The sequence below is a fragment of the Panthera pardus genome, unplaced genomic scaffold, assembly GCF_024362965.1.
Source record: "Panthera pardus isolate Hobbes unplaced genomic scaffold, ASM2436296v1 HiC_scaffold_10, whole genome shotgun sequence".
NCBI classification, from domain to species: domain Eukaryota; kingdom Metazoa; phylum Chordata; class Mammalia; order Carnivora; family Felidae; genus Panthera; species Panthera pardus.
Genome location: NW_026526655.1, coordinates 19,209,889 through 19,237,354, shown reverse-complemented (window position 1 = coordinate 19,237,354; position 27,466 = coordinate 19,209,889). Strand labels below are relative to the sequence as shown.

The window sequence follows — 27,466 nt, the reverse complement described above, 5'->3', positions numbered from 1 at the left end:
GGCCACTTCTGCCTTTGGAACGTGTTTCACAATGCCTCCTGTGTGTGAGGACAGCCTAGATCAGCTGAGGATGGAGAGGAGGGCGTGGGCTTACATAGTGACACGCACTGGCACTCAGAGAGGAGGCATGAGCTGAGTATAGGCTCAGCATCCCATTCACGCGCGGAGAGTGCCTGCGCCTGCCGTCCTCATGACAGGTGAGTAGCCCCCTCTGGGGTCAGAGGCTCCAAAGGGGGTTGGGAGTAGGGAGAGTCAGGGAGGCAAAGGAAGCCCCTTTGCATCCATCCCCCATGGATGTCCCGGTCTCGACCCAATTCCGGACCCCAGCCTGGGGTTGGGCTCTTCGCATCCCCACGGGCACAGCATCCCTTTTGTCCGTCCTTTGTGTGTTTGGAGTTCCTGGAGCTTACCTGGCAGACGGAGGAGGCAGGAGTGAGGGCAAGGGACATCCACATTAGCATCAGTATGCCCTCCTCAGAGCCCAGGGTCCTCCTCTGCATCTTCTGGGGCAAGAGAGCTCTGGTTCGGGAACCAATGTGCTCACATGGAAGGAGAGTAATTCTGGAAGCTCTACTTCCCACGCATCTTCTGAAATGTTTGGTCGAGGGGTGGATGTGATGGACCCACGCTGGGAGTCACTGTTCACTGGGCCTCAATTACTCCACTTTGCCAGAAGGACGAAGGGAAGGAGGACACGTGGCTTTAGCCCTGGGCCTCCAGAAAGAAGCCAATCACTCACCATGGCTCACTGGGGCCCTTTGCAGGTGACAGCAGCCCTCAAAGTCTAAGCAGGAGCAGCTATGGCTCCATCTCCAGCCCACCCAGCTCAGAGCCACAGAAAGAGCCTCTCAGAGCAACCTACCTGAGCGAGAAGATCCTCATCCCGGACACAGAACCGGTGGGAATGCTGGAAACTTCCTGGGGTCTTTCAGGATTGGCAGGATGCTATGGGATCCCACAGGCTGGGGCAAAGGGCTCTCCTGAAGACTGTGGGAAGCCCCTTCTAGCTCTGAGCATCAGTGATTGACAGTGGATACTGTACCCTTTCTGTTTCTGTCCTTAGCTCTTAGCCGGGGGCCGGGGGGCAGGGGATCATTTTTTTGTGTGTAAAAATTACCAAGCGGCTTTCTGAATGAATCCCAGCTTTCTTATGGAGAGAAAGGGGCTACGATGAGTTCAGGTTGAATGTCTTGAGCGTTTGTTGCAGTACTTAAAGGAAAGGACCCGGAGGAGGGCATGTGGGGAAGTGAAGGAGGCTCGAGGCTATCTTCTGGGATGCTGTCACCTCGCATTTCCAGAATCTTTAGCAGATTCTCAGGCTGCCAGGCCAAGCCCAGGCTGCCAGGCCAAGCCTCCTAGGGGTGGGGAGACCCTAGGCTCAGTGGACAACAGAGAGGAGGGACCATGGTTTGAGGAGGACTGGGGAACGAGCAACAAGACCCGGCAGGCTTGGCCCGAGGAAAGAACCCCTTTGGGCTCTGAGGATCTGCTGAGTCAGGGCGAGCGTGAGGCAGGCTGTTGAGGCGCCTGTGGGTTGCCGAATCTGACTGATGCAGAAAGTAAATCCACCATGACTCAGTAAATCCTGCTGCTTCCTCCCACCCCCACGCCCTCCACTAACCCCTAGGGTGGCAGATCCAGCAATGGGGGAGTGGTGGGCAGGGCTGGCCAGCGCGGGCTGATGAACCCAGAGGGGTTCAGCTGGGGGCTGGCCAAGGTCAGGAGCTACCACCCAAGACCTCGTCACTTCACTCCCACCCGCAGGGCACATTCAGCCTGAGGAAGCTGTGGGCCTTCACGGGGCCTGGCTTCCTCATGAGCATCGCTTTCCTGGACCCGGGAAACATCGAGTCAGATCTTCAGGCTGGTGCCGTGGCTGGATTCAAAGTGATTGAGTCGGGGCACCACGGGGAGGAGGGGTGACCAAGCTAAGTGGGAGGAGACCCCCCCAGCTTGCCACATCTCCCCAGAGTGGCCTACATGACTGGTGTTTGGGGGAGCGGGTATTACGTTCAAATGGGCCAGAGAAGGGTCCCCAGGGCAGCCCTGCCAGAATGGGGGGTGTATGGGGGGGGGGTGTTGGTCTTCTCACTTCACCTCCTCCACTCTGTCCCCAAGGAGCGTCCTTGGTTAGAGGGTACCAGCAGTCTGGACTTGTCAGACTACCCCCCCCCCCCCGCCCCGGACACACACACCAGGCTGAAGGCCTCTCCCTTCCTTCTCTCAGCTGCTCTGGGTGCTGCTGTGGGCCACGGTGTTGGGCTTGCTCTGCCAACGGCTTGCTGCCCGACTGGGTGTGGTGACAGGCAAGGACTTGGGCGAGGTCTGCCATCTCTACTACCATAAGGTGAGCCTGGTGGGCCTGGACAGGGAGCATCCACAGATCCCAAACCCCAAAACAGCCATTTACAGCTTCTGTGATCAAGTAAATAAATCATCTCAAGTCGGGCATCACAAGCCCATTTGATAGATGAGAAGACTGAGGCTCGAACGAATAGTACCCAGACTAAGAGGGCTGTTAGACATCATCTGCTCATTTTACAGGAGAGGAAATTGAAACCTGGGGAAGTGACCTGCCCAGGGTGCAAAATAGGTAGGCATTGGCTTGGGATGGTCACCGGCTGGGGTAGACACTGGGGACTTGGTCGTTGTCGGTGTCCAAGCAGGAAAACAGAGACCTGGCCATGAGATCTTTCAAAGGTATTCAATGCAGAGGTGTGGTCACAAAGGTGATGGAAGGACTGAAGGAACAAGGGAAGGAGGTGTTCATCCAAGATCAGGAAGCTGCTGGGCAGCAGCCCAAGAGCCATCATTTGCTGCCTTCAGGAAGCTTGGCCGCTACTGTCAAAACAGCCACCAACGCTGCTGGAGCCCAGGAAGCCTGGTGCCCTTGATGATGCCTGTGCCAGAAACACCACTAGAAGTAGGGGGAAAGAGTGATCCCTCCCTGCCTTTTAATCTCCCTTAATTGTTTCCTACAACACCTAACTGGAGGCCAGCTGGCAAGGCCGACAAACATAGTTTGTGCTGGGTATGGAAAGGTCCAGGACATCAACAAATAACAACAATATCTGGCCCAGCCTTGATGCAGTGCTCCCTCCTCCCCCCAGGCGCCCCGCACTCTCCTCTGGCTGACCATCGAGCTAGCCATCGTGGGCTCGGACATGCAGGAGGTCATCGGCACGGCTATCGCATTCAGTCTGCTGTCAGCTGGACGGTACTGCCACCAGGGGCCCCAGCTCTTCAGTCCAGCGCTGGGGACTTGTGCTCCTTCTTCCCCAGGCCTCGTCCTTCCCCCCATCCCCCTCACCCCCAGTCCCCTCTGACTTTAGAGCTGTTGCTCAATTTGCCCGATGGGGAACAGGGACCCAGAAACGTAAAGTGATGTCAGTCACCACGCAGACTTCAGGACTGCAGCCCCGAGCTCCCTGCCATGCTGGTCCCCCACCAGCGCCTAGTGCCATTTTCCCACCTCCAGCACACTCCCACCCCCCTCTGCCTTAGCTGCCTGGGGCCACTTGGGTCCCCGCTCCCAGGAGTCCAGATTCCACAGTGTCCTGCTCTGAGGCTGGGCTGACCCCGGCCACTCTGGTTTCAGAATCCCACTCTGGGGTGGCGTCCTCATCACCATCGTGGACACTTTCTTCTTCCTCTTCCTTGACAACTACGGTGGGTGTGCCCCTCAATCTCCCAAGGGACTGGGTTGGGGGAACAAGTGAATGAAGAAACCAAGCTCCGCTGTACTGAGAGAAGGGCTCCCAGCTCCCTCACTCTGGCTGTGTGGCCCTGAGCAAGTTACTGAGACTTCTGTTTCTTCGCCTATAACGCGGGGACGATAATAGCTCAGACCTCACCGGCTGTGGTGAGAACTCACTGAGGCAATATACGTTAAGCACTTGACACAGTGCCTGAAACTTGCTCAAGATAGTAGCCATTAATAATTGCTTCTGTTACAATTTTTGTCATTTTTCTCGCTCTTGTTGTTCCCCTTTGCTTTCCCCCTAGGGTTGCGCAAGCTGGAAGCCTTTTTTGGATTCCTTATTACAGTTATGGCCTTGACCTTCGGCTATGAGGTGGGAAGCCAAAGCCTCCATACCCTCCACCAAGGCTGTTCCTCCGGGCTCCTCGAGGAGCCCCCTATCGGCCAGGGTCAGGGTGGATGGTGGGAATGGCTGCACGTGGCGTGGCCTGGCCTAAGGAGGCTCCTCCCCACAGTACGTGGTGGCCCGTCCAGCCCAGGTAGCGCTCCTCCGGGACCTGCTCCTGCCCTCGTGCTCTGGCTGCGGCAGTCCTGAGCTGCTGCAGGCCGTGGGCATCGTTGGGGCCATCATCATGCCCCACAACATCTACCTGCACTCGGCCCTAGTCAAGGTGAGCAGAGGGAAAGGGAGGGATGTCTGCTCCTTTCAGCCACGCTCTGGTGGCCTCCAAACTTGGAGCCCCGCCCCTTTGGCTCCTGCCTTCCGGATTCAGGCGGGAAGGGAATCATTCTTTATGTATTCAGTATGTAGTAATAGAGCATCTACTATGCGTGGGAAAAGGGGGTCAATGATGAAAAGGCAGACAAGCCATCTGCCTTTCTAGGGCTTGCATTTCTAGTCGGGGCGGGGGTGGGGGGGGGACAGATCATGAGCAAGTAAACAGATAAAGGAAAGAATTACGGGGGCCCTGGGTGGCTTGGTCCGTTAAAAGTCTGACTCTTGATCTCCGCTGGGGTCGTGATGTCACGGTTTGTGAATTCCGGCCGCACCTCCGGCTCTGTCCTGACAGACCCGAGCCTGCTTGGGATTCTCTCTCCCTGTCCCTTGGCCTCCCTACCCCCCCCCCCCCACTTGTGGGCTTGCTGTCTCTCTCTCTCTCTCTCTCTCTCTCTCTCTCAAAAAAAGAAAAAGAATTTAAAACTAAAAAATTTAAGAATTAAAAAAAGGAAAATTATGGATTGTGAAAGGTGCTTTGAAGGAAACAAAACAGAGAAGTATGGCAGAGAAAGACTAAAGAGGGGCTCCTTTAGAAAAGGTAGTCGGGAAAGGCCTTGCTAAGGAGGTAATCTTTGAGACTTGAAGGATGGGAAGGAGGATCAGAGAAGATATTCCAAGCAGAGGGAATGGTAAGTGCAAAGGCCCTGAGGCGGAAATTAACTGGCATGCAGGAAGGGTGTCAGCTGATCAAGGCCATGACCAAACTGCCATGGAGAGGGCTTTGGAAAGAACTGGGGTTTGGAGGGAACATCGGTAGACGTGTGAGGGTGGAGAATGTCGGGGTAGCTCTGAGGAAATTTGGCTTTTCTTTCCCCTCTGACCTTTGCAGTCTAGAGAGATAGACCGGTCTCGCCGGGCAGACATCCGAGAGGCCAACATGTACTTCCTGATTGAGGCCACCATCGCCCTGTCTGTCTCCTTCTTCATCAATCTCTTTGTTGTGGCAGTCTTTGGACAGGCCTTCTACCAGCAAACCAACCAGGCTGCGGTGAGAGACACCTCCCCACACAGCCAGGGCAGGCCCCCCCCACACAAGCCCTGCAGGCTTTGCTGGGGACTCCAGGCAATGCATCTAAGCCCCTGAGTGTCTGTCTGCACTTCCAGCACTGGTAGGGGAGGGAGTCTGCGTTCTGGCCTTTGGCTGAGACCCCTTCCCCACTCTGCTGGAGAGTCACAGCTCTCCCCTGCCCGGGGGGGCAGGCTCTTAGAGAGTCAGACCCACCCCAGGGCCTGCAAGGCACAGACAATCAAAGGAGGAGCCTGGGAGGGTGGAGCTGAGTCTTAGAGGACCCCGCATCCCAGGTGCTCCCCAAAGGATGGACAGGATTTGTCCAGCAAACTGCAGGCAGGGCATTCTGGGAGTAGGCGCTTGCCTGAGCATGAGCAGGGAGTTGGGAATTCTTCTCTGAGTCCTCTCTCTTGACAATCTTTATTCATTCAGCAAATAGTTACTGAGGATTTGTTATGTTATCAGGCAGTGCCTAGACACGGGGGGGGGGGGGGGGGGGGGTGTGTAGAGCAGTCAATGATACAAAGCTCCTCCCTGGCTCTCTGGGGTTTGGGACCTGTGCCTGTCTCCTCTCTGAGTGGGTCTCTCTCACGTGGCTCTAACAGCTGCTAGACAGCGGTGGGGTGCTTACTGAAGGCTGAGCACTGCAGGGGACGACTGACCAAGTCTCCTGGGATTTGGGCACGGCCACTGCCTTGCTATGTGGCCTTGAAGGCCAGGCCAGCCTCAGAGTTGTGGGAAGTGGGTCCCGTGTAAGGGAGAGGGGACCGTGGAGCAGCTGGACTCACTGCCAGCCAATTGTCTCTTTGTGGTAATGCCATTCCCTACAAATGCAACAGAACCCTGGAAACTGGGTTCCCGTGTGAATTCTTCTCAATTTTAGATGTCGGCAACAAATTCACATTAAAGAGAAAAAACATCTGTTAATCAAGCAAAATATATCTGGCCGGATTCGGCCTGCGGGTCACCAGTTTTCAACCCCTGGTCAAGACCTGGCAGTCTGATTTTCTGAAACTTCACATCTCCCTCCTACTGTCCCGGTGCCCACAGTTCGACGTCTGTGCCAACAGCAGCCTCCACGACTACGCCAAGATCTTCCCCCAAAACAACCTTACAGTGGAGGTGGACATTTACCAAGGAGTAAGCGACAGGCGGAGGCGGGCATGGAATGTAAGGATCCCGCAGGCTTCGTCGCCACGCCCACCAGGGGGCGGAGCCTGCTCCGGGGCGGTACCACGGCTCTAACCACACCCCTCCCTGCAGGGCGTGATCCTGGGATGTCTCTTCGGCCCGGCTGCTCTCTACATCTGGGCGGTGGGCCTCCTAGCGGCCGGACAGAGCTCCACCATGACCGGCACCTACGCGGGACAGTTTGTGATGGAGGTGGTGGGGCCTGGGGAGCGGGCCGGGAGTCCCAGGGGTCCGAGGTCAACAGGCACACCACGTGGGCTCGGATACCAGCCTCACTGATCCTTAAAGCAGCCCAGAGGTCACTATTATAAGCCCCGCTTTACAGATGAGAAAACTGAAATGCGGAGAGGTGAAGCGACTGGCTCAAGGCAGCAGACCCAAAACTAGTAGACGCCTCCTCCCCAAAAGTTTAGTCTTAAGCATTAACCCGGGGGGGGGACCCCCCTATTTCTCCTCATCCATTCTCTCCACCAACTAGGGTCAGAGCCTCCCCCATTTCAGAGATGGAAAAACAGAGCGTTCCCCCTGATGCCTGATGGGCTGAGGGACGACAGAGGATCCCTCCCTTGGAATCCCCAGTCCTGCACCCACCACCAAAATGCCCACTCTACACCCTAGGGCTTCCTGAAGCTGCGCTGGTCACGCTTTGCCCGCGTGCTCCTCACTCGCTCCTGCGCCATCCTGCCCACCGTGCTCGTGGCAGTCTTCAGGGACTTGAAAGACCTGTCAGGGCTCAACGACCTGCTTAACGTGCTGCAGAGCCTGCTGGTGAGCCCGTGGTCCTTAGCCACCCCTCCCCACCCCCCTGCAGAGCTAAAGAGGAACCGCAGCAATCCTTCAGAGGGACCCTTCACACACACCCTCCCTCCCAGTCCCCCAGCGCCTTCCCACTATTCCAAACACACGTTTGCTTGTAAGGCTCACATAATCCCCATGGACATCCCAGGGCTAGGAACCACCATTGTCCCCGTTGTGCAGATTGGAAAACGAATGTACACAGTTAAATGATCAGTGGCAGAGTTGAGATGCAAACTCAGGCAGCCTGGGACCAGAGCCCCCAAATGTTTCTCCTGCTTTGGAGCCTCACAACTCTGGAACGCTCAGAGGTGGAGAAGCCTCTGAGTGATTATGGATTAGGAGACTTGTCCAAGGGCACACAGACAGAGGACGAATGGAGCCCTGCTCCACTCCTCCCTTCCTTACTGTATTCTGAGGGCCACGATCCTCAGCCCCATCCTCCTGCTTCTCCCCAGCTTCCCTTTGCTGTGCTGCCTATCCTTACATTCACCAGCATGCCAGCCCTCATGCAGGAGTTTGCCAACGGCCGGTGAGTACTCCCCACCCCAAACACCATGCTTGCAATTCTGCATTTGATCCTCACAACCACCTTGAAGTGGGAATTACCATTATCCATAAGCTCATACAGGTTAAGGAAGCTGTGCAGGCCCACACAGCTAGCAAGTGTAGGGCAATAGGGCTGGAATCTGGAATCTGGGGTCGGGGGCTGCTTCTAGACCCTGAGCTCCTCACTCTCACCTCAGACTCTGCTCTTGCCAGATCCTGCCAGTGTGGAGCCTGGAGGGCCCAGGAGACAGTAGTGGGCAAGGGGGTCTGCTCCAGGCCCCACAGCCCAGAGAAAGTAGCTTTGTGTATCCCCTCACTCTCCTCACCCCAGCTCCAGGCTGGCTTTGGGCAGTGGAGACAAGGAGGAGGAGATGGGACCAGGCCTGAGCTTCCCTCCCTTCCCCCAGGCTGAGCAAGGCCATCACATCCTCCATCATGGCGCTGATCTGTGCCATCAACCTCTACTTCGTGATCATCTACCTGCCCAGCCTCCCCCACCCTGCCTACTTCGTCCTTGTAGCCCTGCTGGCTGCGGTTTACCTGGGCCTCACCACCTACCTGGTACTGTAGGGCCAGAGGGTGCCTTGGGGATGGGGGAGGCGAAGAAAGGGGGCAACAGATGGAAGGCATTGGGGGAAGGGGATGCACAGGGAGGGGAGGCTTCCCAGAGGTCTTGTTCTCTCCCAGACTCATGGTCTCCCTTCCTCCAGGTCTGGACCTGTTTCCTTGCCCAAGGAGTCACCGTTCTGGCCCACAGCTCCCATCAACACTTCTTGTATGGGCTTCCTGAAGAGGAGGAGAAGGAGAGGATCTCTGGATGATCTCCCACACAGGGCCTGGCTTGGGCGTGGAATGAGTGGGGCAGACTGGCCTGCCCGGGTGTGTGTGTGTGTGTGTGGAGGCAACAAGATGGAGTGGGAGTTTTGGAGGCAGGCCAACCAGGCTTCCATAGAGACTTGCTGTTTCCCAGCTTGGACAAGTGATTTATCTCCAGTCTCAGTGTTCTCATCTGTAGAATGAGGACAATGCCAACCGTGTGATGGATGTAAAGCACTTTAACACAATGCCTGGCACGTGGGACTTAATAATAATAGTAACTCCAAAAATATTTATTGTGGGCCTATAGGAGTGACCTGACAAACGGACCCATTTGGGAGCGGAACACAGGCATCAAACTGGCAGTTACGATGGTCTGATTAGCTTGATGAATGCTCAATAAATGCTAGTCTACTTCTCATCCAAAGGCACAGGAAAGTAGAAACAGGGAAAGGACAAAATCCTTGGACCAGTAGAAGAGTCCTCCCCGGCCCCCCCTCCCATTCGAATGTCAGTTCCTAGAGTAGCTTCAAACTAACCCACTTTCCAGGCAGTAAAACCAAGGCGCAGACTTCTCCTCTTCAGGCGCCAGGTCATGGAACCCAAGAGTCGTGCCTCCGAGGCCCAATTCATTTGCCATTTCCCCAGGGGACTGGGCGGCCGGGACTCCCACGCCACGCACTTAACGCTCCCTGGGTGCTGACTCCCAGCTCCCCCTAGGGGCAGGGACGGTCCCGAGCGCCCTCACTCCCTCCCCGCCAAAGAGCAGGAGGCAAGCGCTCCGACCTCGCGCCCCGGGGCTTCGGAAGGTGGGGGGGGCGGAGGGTGGAGGGGAGCTGTGTGGGCGGGGAACCCCCTTGGCCGCTGGGAGCCGCCCGGCACCCCTTCGCCCGGTGCAAGGGTTGCACTTTACAGACGCTCCCTGGGCTGTTTCTAGGCTCCCCCAAGTCCCTCCTCCGGCCTCGTCGGGTCCCACGGACCACTGCCCTGGAGCTGCGGAGAGAGGTGACCAGAAGGGGCCCCCAGGCCTTTGCCCTGGGGTGAGCCTGGAGCGGGCTTTGTGCCTGGAAGCATCCTCGATTGCCTAGGGATCCGGCGGGGCAAGCTCCGCGCTCAGGTTGAGGCGCTTGTTTATGAGAAGAATTTCCTCTTTCTTAAAAGGGCAACGATGCGAGTGGGGCCCTTAAGGAGTGACGGGATGGGACAGGTCTGGCCCAATCAGAGAAACGGTGGGAGAGGGTACCTGAGCTAGAAGGCCGCTGAATCCCTCTCTGGGCTTGGTCCTGGAGAAGATGGGACCCGGGCTAGCGGAAGAGGAGGGTGGATGGGGGCAAGATAATGGAGAAAGGCGTCTTCCATACTCCTGCCCAGCGTCCTGGAACTGTCCCCAGCTATACCTCTGCACACACTCTCTAGTCAATTCACTAGGTATTAATTGGGTGTCATCCCTGCGCTAGACATGGGGGAGGGAAGCAAAGTCCCGAATTAAAGATGTCAGCCCTCCAAGAGTTCACACTCCAGTAGGGGGAGACAGCTAGGTAGATGATAACAAACCACTGGGGGTGGGGGGGGGAACCAAGTGCGTGTCAGGCGCACCTGCAAAAGACAAAAAGGAGAGGCAAGGGCCAGAGAAGGTAACTCCTGGACAGGATTTATAAAGTTGAATGGGGGGGGGGGGGACAGCCAAGGAAAAATGAACTTGCCAGGAGCGAGGACAGGTGTGTGCGACCTTGTGGGGTGGGGTGTTCTTGGATCTTGTGGAGCAGGCCGGGGGTGGGGGGTGCTCCAGAAAAATGAGCAAGCTGGTCACCTGCATACTTACGCCTGGCATTGACAACTTGGGGGCAAGGAAAGCAGGAAGGGGAGGAAACCAAAGGGTCAGCTACAGGGCTACCCTGGGCCTGAGCAAGGTGTTAGCAATGAGGTCAGGCCAAGGTCAGTCATTTCTGGGCAGGGAGGTCCCTACAAAGGGCTTCCCTCCACCCCCATAGTAGCTTTGGTCTTCCTAGGGGGAAGGAGGGGATGTTTCCTCAGCCCCTCAGGTGGGAAGGACCTGCGGTGGGCACCCTGCCTTTCTACACGGACCCCCTACTTCACTTGCCTGGGTTGGGCTCTTACCAACCCCATTTGGCAGTTGAAGAAGCCGAGGTGCTGAATAGAGAGGTCACTTGCCCACAGCTGCCAGAAAGAAACCCAGCTGAGTCCTGGTGTTTCTGGACCCACAGCACTTATGATCTGATTTCCTCCTGGGGTGCAAGGAGAAAAATAAATTGGGGATAAGATGACCTCCCGCTGCTGGGGCAGTGCAGTTAAGGGATAGCAGCTGGGTGTGACACACACACACACAAGGGAGGAAACCCAAAGAACCCACCAGACCCTGCACAATACTTCCACCGGCTCCTCTGTCCCCATAGACCCCCAAGACCCTGCGCTGCTACAGGGGGCCTCCACCCCTCCCTGGGGGGGGGGCGGGGGGGAAGGAGCCTGGCACTGCATCAGAGCCTGGGAAGGTCTCCCAGGGGAAGAGGCCTTGGCCGGGGCTAGTGTTAGGGATGGGAGGTGAGGGGAACAGTGACGGCGGCGGTGGGCAGCGACCCTGCCCGGTGCCCTACCCCTTTTTCAGCCACTCTGACTCTCAAGAGTTCAGCCGGCCAGCTTCCAGCCTTCAGAGAGGGAGAAACGAAAGGACAGGAAGGCGAGCCGCCCTGCTCAGGCCAGGGGGTCACTCAGTCCTCCACCACACATTTCCTTTTGGGGTCAGTGCAAGCCGGGATCCGGAGACGAAAGCTGACATCCCGCCCCGGGGCTCAGCCGAAGGGGAGGGGTCTCCGCTCGGTGGCCAGGATCCCACCTCTACCCTCGCTGGAAGGCTGGGTCTGGTCGCTTCACTTCTCGGAGCTCAATGTCCTTATCTGTAAAGTGGGAGAGGAAGAGGGTCGTTCTGAGGAGTGAGCGAGACTAAGGGGCGCAGCCAGAGCAGGACGAAGCGCTAGCTACACGTTGGCTATTAGTATTAAATGCAACGATGGCGGCGGTGTGGGCGGCGAAAGGGAAGGAGGGGGGCCGTGGGGTCCAGCCCGGGACAGGGTGGTGGTGGTGGTGGTAGAGGTCGTGGTGGAGGGAGTCCCAGCCCGGGGCCACCTCCTGTCTCCCCTGGCGCGGGGCACACAGCTGGCGCGCCTCCGGGCCGGCTCCGCTCTACTGCCCGGCCTCCCCGGCGCGGGGCCTCTCCCCTCCCCGCCTCCCCCCTCCAACCTACCCCGCCCTGGGCCTGGAGGACGTGCGCCGTGCTCGCACCACGCGGCTGGACGGGACAGGACGCGCCCGCTCCGCCCCGCCACCGAGGCCCGCGGGGGAAGGAAGTGCTGAGGCGTGTTTGTCAAGGCTTGGCGTTATTATTATTTTTAAAATAGTGAACGCAAAATAGCAAGGACGAATGGAAAGAACTTCATAAACAGGAAACACACATACACACACACACACACACACACACACACACACACACAACCGTAGACCTCACGGCGCAGAACACGGGAGTTTCCCTCGTGAAGAATCCGCGCGGAAACGCGGCTCCCGGCCAGCTGGTGTCTCTGTACACCCCAAATGAAACGGGTGTTTACAATCGTCCAGTTGGTGTCTGTGGACTCCCACGGTCAGAAGTTTGGCCCGCAGGGATTGAGCGCCCACTGTGTCCGGGCACCGCGTGAGCCCCCCCGCCCCAATAATCACAGAGTGGCCGGCGTGGAGAGTAGAGGAAGGGTCTAGGAAGGCCTCTTGGAGAAGGTGGCATTTCATCGAGGTCAGTGGGATTTGGCTCCAAAAAGGAGCTGGAAACTCTTCCAGGCAGAGGGAGCAGCGCAGTCGAGAGCCCTGAGGCACTTGGTGCCCTGCCGAGGGCACCAGATGGGGCTACCGGGCGAGCTCGGCAGGGGGCATTCTGGGGCTGGGAGTAGTAATTTTCACGCCCTACGGATCCGGATACCTGGCCTGCAACTGCGATGAGTGTTGACAGTCACAGTCCGGTCAAGAGCACAATTCTACGGATGTACACAGCCGTTTGGAGCTGAGAGAGAGCCTTCACTCGCTCAGAACTTTACCGCGAGGGGGCCCCCGCAACCACTGAAGACCCATTTTGCAGACCAGATAGCGTTATTCCCGTTTCCCAGATGAGGAAATCAAGAAGCGGCTAGCGTCTGGCCCTCGAAAAGCGCCGAGGTGGAGCCGCGCCGCCCTCGGGCACTCCCCGGCGTGGGCGCTCGGGGCGGGTGGGGCGGGCCCTGGCCCGGGGCGCTCGGCTGTCTGGAACAGTGGGCCGGGTGCCGGTCCTGCCACGCAGCCGCAGAGGCTCGGGCCCGCGGGCGGGCGGCAGGAAGAGAGGCGACGCCCCCTGGAGCGCGGCAGGAACCCGGCCGGGCCCGCCTCCCAGCCAGCAGAGCCGCGCCGGCCCCAGCGGTGATGAAAGCGGCGGCCGAGTCCAGGTCACGCCGAAGCCGTTGCCCTTTTAAGGGGGAGCCTTGAAACAGCGCCCGGGTTCCATGTTTGCATCCGCCTCGCGGGGAGGAAACTCCATGTTGTAACAAAGTTTCCTCCGCGCCCCCTCCCTCCCCCTCCCCCTTAGAACCTGGCTCCCCTCCCCTCCGAAGCTCGCGGGGATCCCTCCCTCCCACCCCTCCCCTCCCCCCCGCGCCCCGATTCCGGCCCGAGCCGGGGGGGAGGCCGGGCGCCCGGGCCAGAGTCCGGCCGGAGCGGAGCGCGCCCGGCCCCATGGACAGCTCGGCCGTCATTACTCAGATCACCAAGGAGGAGGCGCGGGGCCCGCTACGGGGCAAAGGTACTGGGGCCGCGCGGAGGGGGCTGCAGCCCGGGAGCCGCGGGAGGGGAGGAGAAGGAGGCCGAGACCCTACCCGGGGCAGTCGCCGCCGCTGCCCCGGGCGCCCGCCTCTGCGGAGCTCTGAGCTCCTAACCGGAGAGGGAGCGGGGAAAGAGTTTGAACTAGCCGAGGCTCAGAGACGCGGGGCGGGGCCTGGAGCCATTGGGGCGCTCCCGAGTGCTCGAGGTGGGGAAACTGAGGCAGAGGTAGAGAGTGGATTCCTTCCTAGTTTCCTGGGCTGGCGTAGCGGGTTGCCCGACAGTCGCCCCCTCCCCCCCCATTGGCGCCAATGAAGCTGGGAGATGGGGGGGTTGAAGAGGGCGCCTTCAGGCCACCCTCTGAGGCTCCGCCCCGGGCCGCGATCGCCCGGGTCGGGTCGCCGGAGGGGGTGCCGAGGTGACAGCGGGCTCGGGAGGGTTGGAAGGATCTCCCGCCAATACACAGCTACGATCCCAACAAACTTCCGCGTCATGCGTGGAAGCACTAAGCCTCTCAGAGGCACAGAGTGGGGCAGCCACTTCTAAGGGTCGCTAGCGCGCCCGCGGGGTGTCCCGTACGACGGGCGGGGCACAAGGAGCCCGGGCTGCAGGCCCTTTGGCGCCGGGCCTGTGCACACACGCACCGACCCGGTAAGCCGTGCCGCCCGCCTCCACCGGGCGCCCAGGAGCTGGAGGCTCTAGGCTGGGGGTCTGCCCCTCCCTGTCCGGGTGTTGACCTTAGAGACTAGGAAGTCCCTCCAGGTCTGCCCAGCTCTGGCCTGGTCCTAGCTCAGCCCGAAGGCAGGGGGCCCGGTAGAGGGGCGGTGGAGGGTGGGCCCGTCAATCAGGCGGCGGATGCCCAGCTCTAGGTCGGAGGTCTGGGCGGGGCGAGGGCGGAGGAGGCGGGGCCGGCAGATGGCTGCGGGACACTGGTTCCAGCCAGGCTCCCACTCCCAGCCTCGGGGCCTAGCCTTAGTGAGGACTTTGGACCCACGTGGGCGGAAAGGATGGGAGGAAGGCGGGAGTGGATGGCAGGGCCTCAAGTCCCAGCCCTCCTTGGTTAGGGGCCGACGGAGCAGGGGCTGCTCGGGTAAGGTGGGTGTCAGGAAGCCCCCCACTGGGGCCGAATCCTCAGTAGTGATGAAGGCTGGGAGGAAAAGAGAAAGCACTCTCCGTAGTCCCCTTCCAGCCAGCCCACTTCCTAATGAGGGTAACTTTGTGCCCACACTAGGAGGATTTCTGGGTACCACAGGGTGACGTGGAGTCAAGGCTGTCAGGAGGGCCTGGAGTGTATCTCCTTCAACGAAGGGGGCGTGGCCAGACCCTCTCACCCAGGGGATCGCACCTGGGCACCTACACCCAACTCTGCAGGCTAGAGTGCACACCCCCACCTTGGGCCTCCCTGCTGCAGGTGACCAGAAGTCAGCAGCTTCTCAGAAGCCCCGGAGCCGGGGCATCCTCCACTCGCTCTTCTGCTGCGTCTGCCGGGACGATGGGGACGCCCTGCCTGCCCACAGTGGGGCGCCCCTGCTGGTGGAGGAGAACGGCGCTGTCCCCAAGGTGCGTGGTGGCTGGGTGGGAGCTGCCGGGGCAGCCTGGGCTCAGCCTGGAGGATGTTTAGGAAAAGGGGCTTTTCATGACCCATCTGCAGGCCTTGGAAGGTATGGAAGAGGGTGGAGCCCCCCACCAGGCCCGCCACCCTCCCTCTCAGGTCCCTCCCAGCCGGTCCCTGAATGCCCCAAGACTGCCACCCAAGGGAACTCTATAAGGTGGGAGCTTTCTCTACCTTGGTGTTCCACGTGGGGAAGTGAGGTCCAGAGCCAGGTGGCCTGCCCCAGGCTCCAGTTGGCAGGGGCAAAGCTGGGAAGGGGAGGGTCTCTCCCCACTATCCCTGTGCTTCCCCAGGTAGAGGGCTGGGAGAGGGAAGACGTGCTTAGGAGAAATGACTGGGTTTTAAGAGAATTTAAAAGAAGTGCCCCCGATGACCTCATCTGTCCCTGCAGCAGACCCCAGTCCAGTACCTGCTCCCAGAGGCCAAGGCCCAGGACGTGGACAAGATCTGTGTGGTCATCGACCTGGATGAGACCCTGGTGCATAGCTCCTTCAAGGTAGGCCCTGCCCAGCAGCCCTCAGCCCCGGGTCTCTGAGGGGGCCTGCCCTGGGCTGGGGGTATGGTCTCTGCGGGCCCCGCCCCAGCAGCTCCTTTTCCCCCCACAGCCAGTGAACAACGCCGACTTCATCATCCCTGTGGAGATTGATGGGGTGGTCCACCAGGTGAGGGGCTGGGTGTGGGGGGGAGGTGGGGGGCTTGGCATCTGCCTTCCAGACCCTAGGCTCCTCTCACCAATCCTGAGAACCCCAGGTGGGACTTTGATAGATGTGCGATGTGAGGCCCCAGAGGGTGTGAGACTTGCCCGAGGTCGCACGGACCCTGAGGGACTTGCCCAACTCCAAGGCCTGCAGGGAGTGGGGTTCCTCCTCGGCTCCCCCTTGCCCCACCTTGCCCGGGACCCAGTTCAAGTAATTCAGGATAGGTTGTGTGCTGTCCAGCCTGTTCTCCATTACTTGGCTCGGGGGTCGGTGCCCTGCAGCCTTGGGGTGAGGGGGCTGCCCCCAGGCCCCTACATTTGGCTGAAGCCATAGTTGGGGAAGGGCTGGGCATTAGTGATGCCCCGTGAGGTAGGACGTGAAGCCAGAAGTTGGAGGTTCATTTTGATCCTCTTCTGGAAGGATAGCTGGAGTGGCTGGCTGGCCAAATGGAGCCCGCAGACCCTGGGACCGGCCTCCCTCCTGTGCACCTCTACTCTTCCGTTTGCTCCCTCACGGCCCTCAGCCACCCTCCCACCCCCACCCCCCGGCCTTGCAGGCCTGCAGTTCCCTTACTGGCCCACCCCCTAGGTCTACGTGCTGAAGCGGCCCCATGTGGATGAGTTCCTGCAGCGAATGGGCGAGCTCTTTGAGTGTGTGCTGTTCACCGCCAGCCTTGCCAAGGTGAGTCCCGTCCCCCCCACACTTAAGGGCTCCTGGGGCCACCGGCCTCCCATGAGCCTCCAGCCTGCAGCTGGATTGACCTCTGGGTCACTCACCATTGGCCCCGGATGACCCATCTTCCACTCCGTAGTATGCAGACCCAGTAGCTGATCTACTGGACAAGTGGGGGGCCTTCCGGGCGCGACTGTTTCGTGAGTCCTGCGTCTTCCACCGGGGCAATTACGTGAAGGACCTGAGCCGGCTGGGCCGAGACCTGCGGCGGGTGCTCATCCTAGACAACTCGCCCGCCTCCTACGTCTTCCATCCAGACAACGCCGTGAGTGCCGGGCAGGACCGGGTTAGGGGCTGAGAGCCAAGGAAAGGGTCAGCCATCAGGACCACCGGGGCCTCCCCATTCCCATGCTGGGTGCTGTCCGGGGCCTGGTGCCCTTCCATTCCTCCTTCCTGCCCTTGATGACCTGTGCCTGCCACCCACTCACCTCATCCACCCGCTACTGCATCCCTTAGTGACCATTTGATCCGTTTGCTTGTGCGAAGAGAGTGCCTGGCCGGGCCTGAGGCCCCCGCTGCAGGCTGGAGCAGTTTCACACTGCTGGCTGTGACCTGTGAGTGGGTCACAGAGGTGCTGCGGTGGGTCCTAGCTGGGAATTTTTAAAAAACAAAATAGAATAGAAAATATTGGAGTGTTTTGCAAACAGTAAGATTAAGTATCATTTCGTAAGACTTGTATTGCACGCATAGATGTGATTTACTGTGGTGTTGCCAGAAATGTTTGAAAACCTCGGGTAAGGGGCTTCTGGGTGGACATCCTGTGCCCAGAGGCCCCGGCCCCCCTCACTGCCCCACATCCATCTGCCCAGGTACCAGTGGCTTCCTGGTTTGACAACATGAGTGACACAGAGCTCCACGACCTCCTGCCCTTCTTCGAGCAGCTCAGCCGCGTGGATGACGTGTACTCAGTGCTCAGGCAGCCAAGGCCCGGCAGCTAGTGAGGCGCCCCGGGGGCCAGGACCTGCCCCTGACCGGTGCCCACGCCCCTCACACGTGGACTGTTCCTTAAGAAAACCCAGCGGCCGCTGCCGCCACCTCAGCGTCATGGGGAAGTGGGCCCTCCCCACCTGCCTGGCCAGGCTGTGAAAGGGGCAGCGGGCTGCACCAAGGGCGATGAGCCCCTGGGTCCCTGTGTCAGTGCCTTAGAACCTCCTCCTTCTTCTTGGGGGACCTGTGGGACCCTGCGTGCAGCTCCCCCTTTTTCTCTCTCTCTGCTGCCATGTTTCTCTGCTGCCAAATCGGGCCCCTTGGCTCTTTCTGGTTCTGCTTGGGGGAGGGGCAGGCTTCTTGCTGCCCCATGCCTTGGGCCCCCAGCCTGGGAACAGTGGACACCAAGTGCCTTGCATAGAGCCCTTTTCCCTGCCCTGTTTTCCCAGGGCCACGATCAGGTCAGCTCTTGCCCGGAACAGTCTCCAGATTGCTGCAGTCTAGCCTGGCAGGGGAGGAACCAGTCTCCGCACCTCCTCCCTTGGGACTGACACAGACCCCACCAATCTCTGCCTAGGAGAGCAGGGAGGGAAGATCTGTTACCACTTGTGAAGGGAGCAGGGTGCGTCCTACGGGACCCCGGAGTCCACCTTCTCTAGGCTCAGCAGCAGCTGAAGGCTGCTCTCCACGCCAAGACCTGACCCCTCACATCTGCCTTGACCACCCCAAGGCCCTGGGGCTTGGCTCCCCCAGCTCCTAGTGTGGGGGCATAGGCAAGACCCCTTTGTGGTGCCATATAAATATGTATATGTGTATATAGTTTTAGGGGAAGGGGAGAGGGAAGGGCTGGGGTAGAGATACCCCTCCTTCACCCCTTTCCTGGACCCATAAACTGGGGGGGAGGGAGGGAAAGGATTTTTACATTTTTTAAACTGCTATTTTCTGAATGAAACAGGCTGGGCCAAGAAGTCCCAAGCCCTGTCTTCTGTCCCTCACACCCTCTTTGCTCCAATTATTCATTCAAAACACATTATTAGCACCTTCTCTGTGCCCAGCTCTGTGCTAGGCCCACCAGCTGAGTGTGTGGGGTCCCTGCACCTAATCAGTGCCTCTCCACCCACTCCATACTTCACCGGTGCCTTTAGGGGAGCTGTAGGAGGTGGGACCCTTCTTGTGGGGTTTGGGGGTCTCCAGGAAGCCTGGCCAAGCTGTCTCCCCTCCCCAGTGCCAACCCATCCCCTGTCGACCCCAGCCTCACCCCCTGCTGGCTGGGGGCAGCTCCCAGGACATCCTGACTTCCAGCTCTGACTTCTCTATCTGGAACCCCTTTCCCCTAAATGCTGAGTGTGGAGGTCAAGGCCTTGGGCTCTCCCCAAGGCCTAACGGTTAAGGGGACCCACGTAGCAGTGCCAAGGGGGATGTCAAATGGAGATGTCATTGCCCCCCTCCCCTCAGAACTGGGGGTGGGAGGGAGGACAAGGTTGGCCTGAATCGGGTGGCCTTCCCATTTAAGTGCCTTCTCTGACTGAAAGCCCCACACTGTGACAAGAACTAAAGAGAACGCCAGACCCCCATCCCGCTTCTGTGGTCTTTGGGGGGACGTTGAAGCTGGGAGTGGTTGTGTCCCGTGAAGCCACACTCAATTCGGTGTATCTTTTGGCGGTGGAGTGGGTGGAGGGAGGGGCTGCCCTAGGTTTCGGGGCTTCAAGAGTGCAAGTGCAAGGTTAGTGCACAGCGGTGGGCGGATCCGAGCGCCTCGCTGTACTGTTTAATTATTCTACCTCTCTTAGTCTCAGTTACCTGACCTGCATAATGGAGAAATGCCCTCTTTGCAAGGTGGTAAATGCCTGCACGCGGAGGACTCGGTAGTATTAGCGGTAAAGCTGAGCAGCGTCCTTAGGGGAGGCCCCTGGAAGGTATTTGGAGGCGGGAGGGGTGTGGTCTCCGTCTCGGGGCAGATGGGAGGGGTTCCTGCGGCCCCAGAGCGGGGGGGGGGGGGAGGGGGGCGGGGCGAGTTCCTGGTAAGCCAAGTTCATCTCCAAACGGAAGAACTTTGGCCTTGGCTGAGGCGGGCCTCCGAGGCGTCGGGAGGGAGGGGCGGGCGGGCGGAGGCGTCAAGGTCTCTGGAGGGACGGTGGGCCTGGCACTCGGTCTCTTGGACCTCCGCACCGCCTTCCTCTACCCGCCCCTCGGCGGCCTCTCAGCACCTACTAGCCGCACCCTTGCACGAGCCTCCGGCCCACTTCCTGCCTCCGCCCCTCCGGCCTTGGCAGCACTTCCTTTGCAAAACTGGGCAGCCCCAGGCCCTGGCAGGAAGTGCCCTCCCGCCCCGCCCTCTCCTGCTTCCCACGGCGGCCACTAGAGGCCTCTCTGGCCTCGCGGACGCCAACCTGCCCCCTCCCCCACCCCGGGGCCTGAAAGGGTGGGGGCCACCCATCTCCCTGGGGTGGGGCAGCCTTCCCCCTAACACACACAGACACACTGTCCCTCCCACAGTTGGTCCCTGGCCCCCCAGCTCTGCCTACCCTATCCCCTCACCCCACTCATCCCCATACCTTGTGAATCCAGCCTCAAGTGGACCTCCTCCAACCCCAGATGCTGATCTGTCCCCGAAGTCTCAGGGGGACCTGCAGTATGTGAGATAGCTCCCTCCCATCCTCTTCCCAGATGGCGCAGGAAGCGGAGCCCAGAGCTCCATCAGCAACACCAGCTCCACTCTGAGCTGGAGCCCACTCTGGCAGGGTAAATACCCAGCCCTCCCTGCCTCTGCCTTCCTCCTCCCCAGGGCACTGCCTGATTTCCTGCTCTCCCAGTAAGCACCGGGTGCCCCACCCCCACCCCCAAGATTTGCATCCCAGGGGCCTTGACAGCCAGAGAGTCACCCAGGTTCCCAGCTTTGAATGAGACCACAGTCAGCCTCTCCCCACCACCACCACCTACACAGCTTCACCCACATAGAGTTCAACTCAACCACATATATCCGCATTTCCAGGGTGCCAGGCACGGTGCCAGGGCCCAGGGACACCCCATGACTGGGCCATGCTTCTGCTCTCAAGGAACTCACACCCTAGTGCAGAGAAAGACACCTGAGCAGGCTAAAACCTGAAAGCCTGCAGGTGCACTGAGACAGAGAGACAGAGACAGAGAGAACACGGAAGGCGGGGAGCACAGTGGACACTTCACCCCTCCTGGGTTGGTCTGGGAGGTTTGGAAAATGCTTCCTGCTGGCTTGCATCTCAGAGGAGTTTGGGAAGGAGGAGCAAGTCAGGTAAAGGTGGCCTAAGCAAGGAGGTGCACCCGGGAAGGAAGCAGAAGCATCAGGGGCCTGCCACGGTAGGGAGTGTGGGAAATGACCATTTGGAATGGCCCACAAGGGAGGAAGGACAGGAAACGAAGCTGCAGAAAGCAGAAGAGGTCACATATTGCAGGTCTTTGGGCAGTCCAAGGGAGTGGCTTTCTTCTTGCAGGCCGTGGGTGTCATTGAGGAACACTGAACGGGAGGGCACAGTGCTCAAAGCCAGCAGGTGTACTTTAGAACCTAAACCAGGGATACGGAGGAGAACGGACAGGGAGATCACAGTCATGGTCCTGAACATGGAGGGTGAAAGCCTGAACTGAGGCAGAGGCGGAACAAAGCAAGAAGAGGGTAGAAGGGATGGATGTGAGAGAAGAGAGAAACTTGGTGGGAAGCTATGGCTGAATGGCTTTGGGGGTGGGGGCAAGGATGGCCTGGAGGGAAGAAGGCTTTGGAGATGTCAGCTGTGAAAATGTATCTAACGGAGCCTGGTATGGGCAGATATTCACTATTTGCTTGTTACACACACAGGAGTAGAGGGTGTAGGGCAACAGGCACCAGATAAAACGCTGCTGGCAGGGGTGTGAGCTGGTGCAACCCACTCAGAGAGTGATTTGACGGTCAACATTATTTTTTAAATGTTTTTATGTTTTATGTTTTTGAGAGACAGAGCACAAGAAGAGGAGGAGCAGAGAGAGAGGGGGCAGAGGATCTGAAGCAGGCTCCTCACTGTCAGCAGAGAGCTCCATGAAGAGCTCGAACTCACAAACCATGAGATCATGACTTGCACCAAAGTCGATCACTCAACCAAATGAGCCACCAGGCGCCCCTTAAAATTATTTTTTAAATGCAGATACTCTGATCCAGCAATTCCACTTTTAGGAATTTATGCTGTATATAGAATATATGAACATAAGGGTGTTAATTGCATCCTTGTTTGTAATAGCAAAACACTTGAAATAACCTAAGTGTCCATCAGTGAGGGACTGGTTACATATTGCTCTATCACAGAGAACACCATGCAGCCTTGAAAAACAATAAGTTGGAACTACTCAAGCAGATATAGGATGATCTCCAAGACAGACAGCCAGTAAATGAAACTATTAAAATCGAGTTCTAACAATGGTGATCGTGTATTCCCACAAAGCAGATGTATAAAAACAGACACAAACATATGCGTACTTTGGGAATGCTAGCTGGTGCAGCCGCTCTGGAAAACAGTATGGTGGTTCTTAAAAAACTAAAAATAGAACCACCCTATGACCCAGCAATTGCACTACTAGGCATTTATCCATGGGATACAGGTGTCCTTTTCGAAGGGACACATGCACCCCCATGTTTATAGCAGCACTATCAACAATAGCCAAAGAATGGAAAGAGCCCAAATGTCCATCGATGGATGAATGGAGAAAGAAAATGTGGTAGGGCACCTGGGTGGCTTAGTTGGTTAAGCGTCCGACTTCAGCTCAGGTCATGATCTCACGGTCCATGAGTTCAGGCCCCACGTTGGGCTCTGTGCTGCCAGTTCAGAGCCTGGTCCCTGCTTCAGATTCTGTGTCTCCCCCTCTCTCTGCCCCTCCCCTGCTCATGCTCTATCTCTCTCTGTCTTAAAAATAAAGAATTAAAAAAGTTAAAAAAAAAATGTGGTATGCACACACACACATACACAATGGAGTATATATGTGTTGTGTATATATATATATATACACACACACACAAATATATATATATATATATATATATACACACACAATGGAGTATATATGTGTTGGGTACACACACACACACACACACACACACACACACACACACAATGGAGTATTACTTGGCAATCAAAAAGAATGAATTCTTGCCATTTACAACTACATGGATGGAACTGGAGGGTATTATGCTAAGTGAAATTAGAGAAAGACAAAAACGATATGACTTCACTCATATGAGGACTTTAAGAGACAAAATAGATGAACATAAGGGAAGGGAAACAAAAGTAATATAAAAACAGGGAGGGGGACAAAACAGAAGAGACTCATAAATATGGAGAACAAACTGAGGGTTGCTGGAAGGGTTGTGGGGGTGGGTGGGCTAAATGGATAAGGGGCATTAAGGAATCTACTCCTGAAATCATTGTTGCACTATGTGCTAATTTGGATGTAAATTTTTAAAAATAATTAAAAAAAATTTTCATAAAATAAATAAATAAAAGTTCTTTTTTTAAATAAACCATTTTGAGCCTTAAAAAAAATATATGCAGGGGCGCCTGGGTGGCTCAGTCGGTTAAGCGGCCGACTTCGGCTCAGGTCATGATCTCGCGGTCCGTGAGTTCGAGCCCCGTGTCGGGCTCTGTGCTGACCGCTCAGCTCAGAGCCCGGAGCCTGTTTCAGATTCTGTGTCTCCCTCTCTCTCTAACCCTCCCCCGTTCATGCTTTGTCTCCCTCTGTCTCAAAAATAAATAAACGTTAAAAAAAAATTAAAAAAAAAATATGCATACTTTCTTGCACTTTCTTATCCTCCAGTCGGGTACACAAGAAATGAGAGCTGCTGCTAGTCCTGGGGAGCAGGGCTGGGGGACTGGGTGGAAGTCATCTAAGAGGAGAAGGACACATTTTATTATACATCTGATTTGAATTATTTTACCAGGTATATTTATTAACTTTAAAAAATAAATTATTTTAGGGGTGCCTGGGTGGCCCAGTTGGCTAACTGTCTGATTTTGGCTCAGGTCATGATCTTGCTGTTGGTGAGTTCAACCCCCACATCAGGCTCTCTGCTGTCAGTGCAGACCCTGCTTCGAATCCGAATCCTCTGTCCCCCTCTCTCTTCTCCTCCCCCACTCATGCAAGGTCTCTCTCTCTCTCTCAAAAATAAACTTTAAAAAATTATTTTAAAAATTAAAAAATAAAACTCAGTTTAAAACTTAAAACACAGCTTCCTAAATATAATGTCAAAGATAGAAATCATAAATTCCATTTCTTTCCTTCAACATTCATCACATGCCTACAGTGTACCAGGCACTAGGATTCAACAGCGAGCACAACAGACACTGTGGGGAAATCAGACATTAAAAACGTACAGACGTAATATTACAAAAGAAGAAAAAGGGGTGCCTGGGTGGCTCAGTCGGTCGAGCGTCCGACTTTTGATTTCAGCTCAGGATCCCACGGTTGTAGGATCGATCCCCTGAGTAGAGACTGCTCAGGATTCTCTCTCTCCCTCTGCCCCTCTACCCCACTCTCTCTCAAAATAATAATAATAATAATAATAATAATAAAAGAAATAAAAAGTGGTAAATAAAGAAATAAAAATGTTTGTGCTTCTAATACCAAACTGTCACCCCAAGATGACTTCTCATTGCAAAGGAGGGAACGTGCCTTTACAGTGGGGATATCTGGCAGTCACCATTGTCACCAAGGGGTCAAACTTCACACCACTCATGCTAGGACAACGTGACGTTTTATACCTCCTAATGCCACGCAATGTGAAACAGCAACACCTTTGCCCGTGCTACTCAAAATGGGGTCTGTGGACCGGCGTGGCGACATCACTGAGGAACCTGTTAGGAATTCAGAGTCTCAGGTCCTAGACCTATTGAATCAGAGTCTGCACTTTAAATAGATTCCCAGGTGATTCTTATAATATTACAGTTTGAGAAGCACTGACCTTTTTCAAGTATCCTTGAAAAGAGTGTTTAACCAGAACCCAGTCAAGACTTTAGATGTACTTTCGGTTTGTGGGAAATACAGGGGAAAGAGGAACAAATTAAGTAACACACAAAGAAAGATTCAGACAAATCCACAGTGTGAACACACAACAGGGCATCTGTCCTGGACTCAGGTAGGTCAATATAAAAAAAAAAAAATTGGAAGACTGTTCTAGATTTACAAAATACTGAAGAGTCATAACACTCAAAGGAAATGCATGATCTTAATTTGATCATGCGTCAGTAAAACCAGCCGTCAGAGTCGTTGTGGGGACAATTGGTGAAATTTTAACTGTGGACTAGATAGACGATATTAGAAATTATTCTCAGATGTGAAAATCATATTACAGTTTTGGAGAATGTCCTCATTCTTAGGATATGTGTGATAAATATTTTGGGCTCAAGTATCATGATCTACAAATTACTTCCAAGTATAATTACTTTCACTAATTCTTGAATCCATGAGTGTTTATTATTGTACTATTGTACTATTATTTATGTGTTTCTATTTGTTTGACATTTGCCATAATAAAGAAATTGGAAATGATTTTTTTTAAAGGGGCACCTGGGTGACTCAGTCGGTTAAGCATCCGACTTCGGCTCAGGTCATGATCTCACAGCTCATGAGTTCCAGTTCCGCAACAGGCTCTGTGCTGCCAGCTCAGAGCCTGGAGCCTGTTTTCAATTCTCTGTCTCTCTCTTTCTCTGCCCCATCCCTGCTCATGCTCAGTTTCTCTCTCTCTCTCTCAAAAATAAATTTCAAAAAATTTTTTTAATTAAAAAAAAAAAAAAAACATATGTTCTCCCAATAGGAACCCTCGTGCATTGTTGGTGGGAATGGAAACTGGTATAGCCATTGTGGGAAACAGTATGGAGGTTCCTCAAAAAATGAAACATTGAACTACCCTATGATCCAGTAATCACGCTGCTGGGTATTTACCCAAAGAATATGAAAACACTAATTCAAAGGGATCCCTATGTTTATTGCAGCATTACTTACAATAGCCAAATTATAGAAGCAACCTAAGTGTCCATCAATAGATGAATGGGTCAAGAAGATGTGGTATATCTATACAATGGAATACTATTCAGCCATAAAAAGAATGAAATCTTGCCATATGCAACCACATGGATGGAGCTAGAAAGTACAAATGTGAAGTAAGCCAATCAGAGAAAGACAAATACCATGATTTCACTCACATGTAGAATTTAAGAAACAAAACAAATGAACAAAAGGAAGAAAAAAGGAGACAAACCAAGAAACAGACTCTCACCTATAGAGAACAAACTGATGATTACCAGAGGAGAGGTGGGTGGGTCGATGGGTGAGATCGGTGAAGGGGAGTAAGAATCCACTTATCCACTTATCCTTATCCTTGGTGAGCACCAAGTAGGCTATAGAATTGTTGAATCACTATATTATACACTTGAAACTAATATAACACTGTATGTTAACCACACTGGAATTAAAATTAAAAAACAAACAAACAAAACATATATTCTCCCCAAAATCTTGAGGTTAAATTAAAAGGCAAGAAGCAAACTGGAGAAAAATACAGCATTAATGACAGGCAGGTTACCAAACTTAATACATCATACATGTAAACAACGAACTCAACAAATTAATAAAAAATTCGCAAAAGAAGACATAGCCAATAGGTATATTTTTAAGCGGTCTATTTCACTGGTAATCAAAATAACATAAATCAACGCACACAATGATTTTTCTTTTTGGCAATCAGACCGACAAGAGATTTTCTTAAAAAGCCGGAGCCCAGTGCTGGAGAGGACGTGGAGGAACAGACACTCTTCTGTGCTGCAGGTGGTACTAGAAATTAATGGGACTTTTCTGGAGGCCGATTTGCCTGTTCTCATCTTCGATCCAGCAGTCCCAGTTTTAAGAAAGAAAGAATAAGGGATATAATCGAATGGTAAAGATACTCACCACAGCATTCTTTGTAGTATAAAATAAATGGATGTAATTTGGAAGTCCAACAAAGAACTATCGGTTATATAAACTATGCTATCTACTTCATGGATTGCCGTGAGATGATTCAAATGCAGTCATGGGGGGCCTGGATGGCTCAGTCAGTTAAGCGTCCAACTTTGGCTCAGTTCACTATCTCACGGTTCGTGGGTCCGAGCCCTGCGTCAGGCTCTGTGGGGACAGTTCCGAGCCTGGAGCCTGCTTTGGATTCTGTGTCTCCCTCTCTCTCTGCCCCTCCCCCACTCTCTCTCTCAAGAAATAAACATTAAAAAAATATATATATATTATATATATGTATATATACACACACACACATACAGTCATAAAATGACATATAACCTGTCACAGTAAGGATAGATGGAAAAATAGATACATGTAGATATTATACACATAGAGTGTACACACACATTATGTACTGAAAAATGAAAGACCGACTTCAAAATAAATCACTAACTGATTTATTTGTAGATTATTTCTGTAGTGAAATTATAAACGAGTTTTTTCTTCCCTTCTCGCTCGTCTGTACAACTGAATGAACATAGACTCCTTTTTAGGCACAAAAGATATTCTTTAAAAACAAAGTACTCCCCAAAAAAGGTTAAAAATATATAAATAAAAAACCAAAGTAGAACCTGCCGTGTCTTTACTCCTTTTCCCAGACTGGGCACGAGCATGCTCACACGTGCTCATGTGCGTGCACACACACAGACAGCGGGTCTCCAGAACTCCTGGGAAGGTGTGGTCAGGAGGAGGGGCTGCCCTCACCCAGCCTGCTTCATCTCGCCCTCCAGAGGACCAGGTTCAGAAGGCCGGAGAGTTTCCGCAGGGGCGG

At 55.2% G+C, this 27,466-nt stretch overlaps 2 protein-coding genes and 1 long non-coding RNA gene across 7 annotated transcripts; 2 read left to right on the top strand and 1 right to left on the bottom strand.

Annotated features, from left to right (window-relative positions):
* Positions 1 to 57: 57 nt before the first annotated feature.
* SLC11A1 (solute carrier family 11 member 1) lies at positions 58 to 9,265 on the top strand. The gene is made up of 15 exons (XM_019445990.2): positions 58 to 197; positions 765 to 898; positions 1,765 to 1,887; positions 2,228 to 2,347; positions 3,111 to 3,217; positions 3,599 to 3,669; positions 4,006 to 4,073; positions 4,216 to 4,371; positions 5,308 to 5,466; positions 6,538 to 6,627; positions 6,751 to 6,870; positions 7,297 to 7,446; positions 7,932 to 8,005; positions 8,430 to 8,583; positions 8,733 to 9,265. The coding sequence occupies exons 1-15, from the start codon at positions 191 to 193 to the stop codon at positions 8,841 to 8,843; spliced, it is 1,644 nt and encodes a 547-aa protein (XP_019301535.1). The 5' UTR covers positions 58 to 190; the 3' UTR covers positions 8,844 to 9,265.
* LOC109265069 (uncharacterized) lies at positions 9,104 to 13,099 on the bottom strand. 2 transcript variants are annotated; one of them, XR_002079008.2, is made up of 3 exons: positions 12,098 to 13,099; positions 11,451 to 11,750; positions 9,104 to 11,084 (listed from the first exon to the last, which is right to left on the bottom strand). It is a non-coding gene; the product is annotated as an uncharacterized LOC109265069 (long non-coding RNA). The 2 variants fall into 2 exon arrangements; XR_008423048.1 differs by lacking the exon at positions 12,098 to 13,099 and having other exon boundaries at positions 11,451 to 12,080.
* A 23-nt stretch (positions 13,100 to 13,122) lies between these two features.
* CTDSP1 (CTD small phosphatase 1) lies at positions 13,123 to 19,229 on the top strand. Of its 4 annotated transcripts, none has more exons than XM_019445988.2 (7): positions 13,137 to 13,669; positions 15,098 to 15,246; positions 15,693 to 15,794; positions 15,904 to 15,960; positions 16,585 to 16,677; positions 16,808 to 16,993; positions 17,538 to 19,229. In XM_019445988.2, exons 1-7 carry the CDS (start codon positions 13,603 to 13,605, stop codon positions 17,664 to 17,666), a joined length of 783 nt encoding a protein of 260 aa, XP_019301533.1. In that variant the 5' UTR covers positions 13,137 to 13,602; the 3' UTR covers positions 17,667 to 19,229. The 4 variants fall into 4 exon arrangements, with proteins under 4 accessions (XP_053760882.1, XP_019301534.1, XP_019301533.1 ...); XM_019445987.2 differs by having other exon boundaries at positions 13,138 to 13,669; positions 15,690 to 15,794; XM_053904907.1 differs by lacking the exon at positions 15,904 to 15,960 and having other exon boundaries at positions 13,123 to 13,669.
* Positions 19,230 to 27,466: the final 8,237 nt, after the last annotated feature.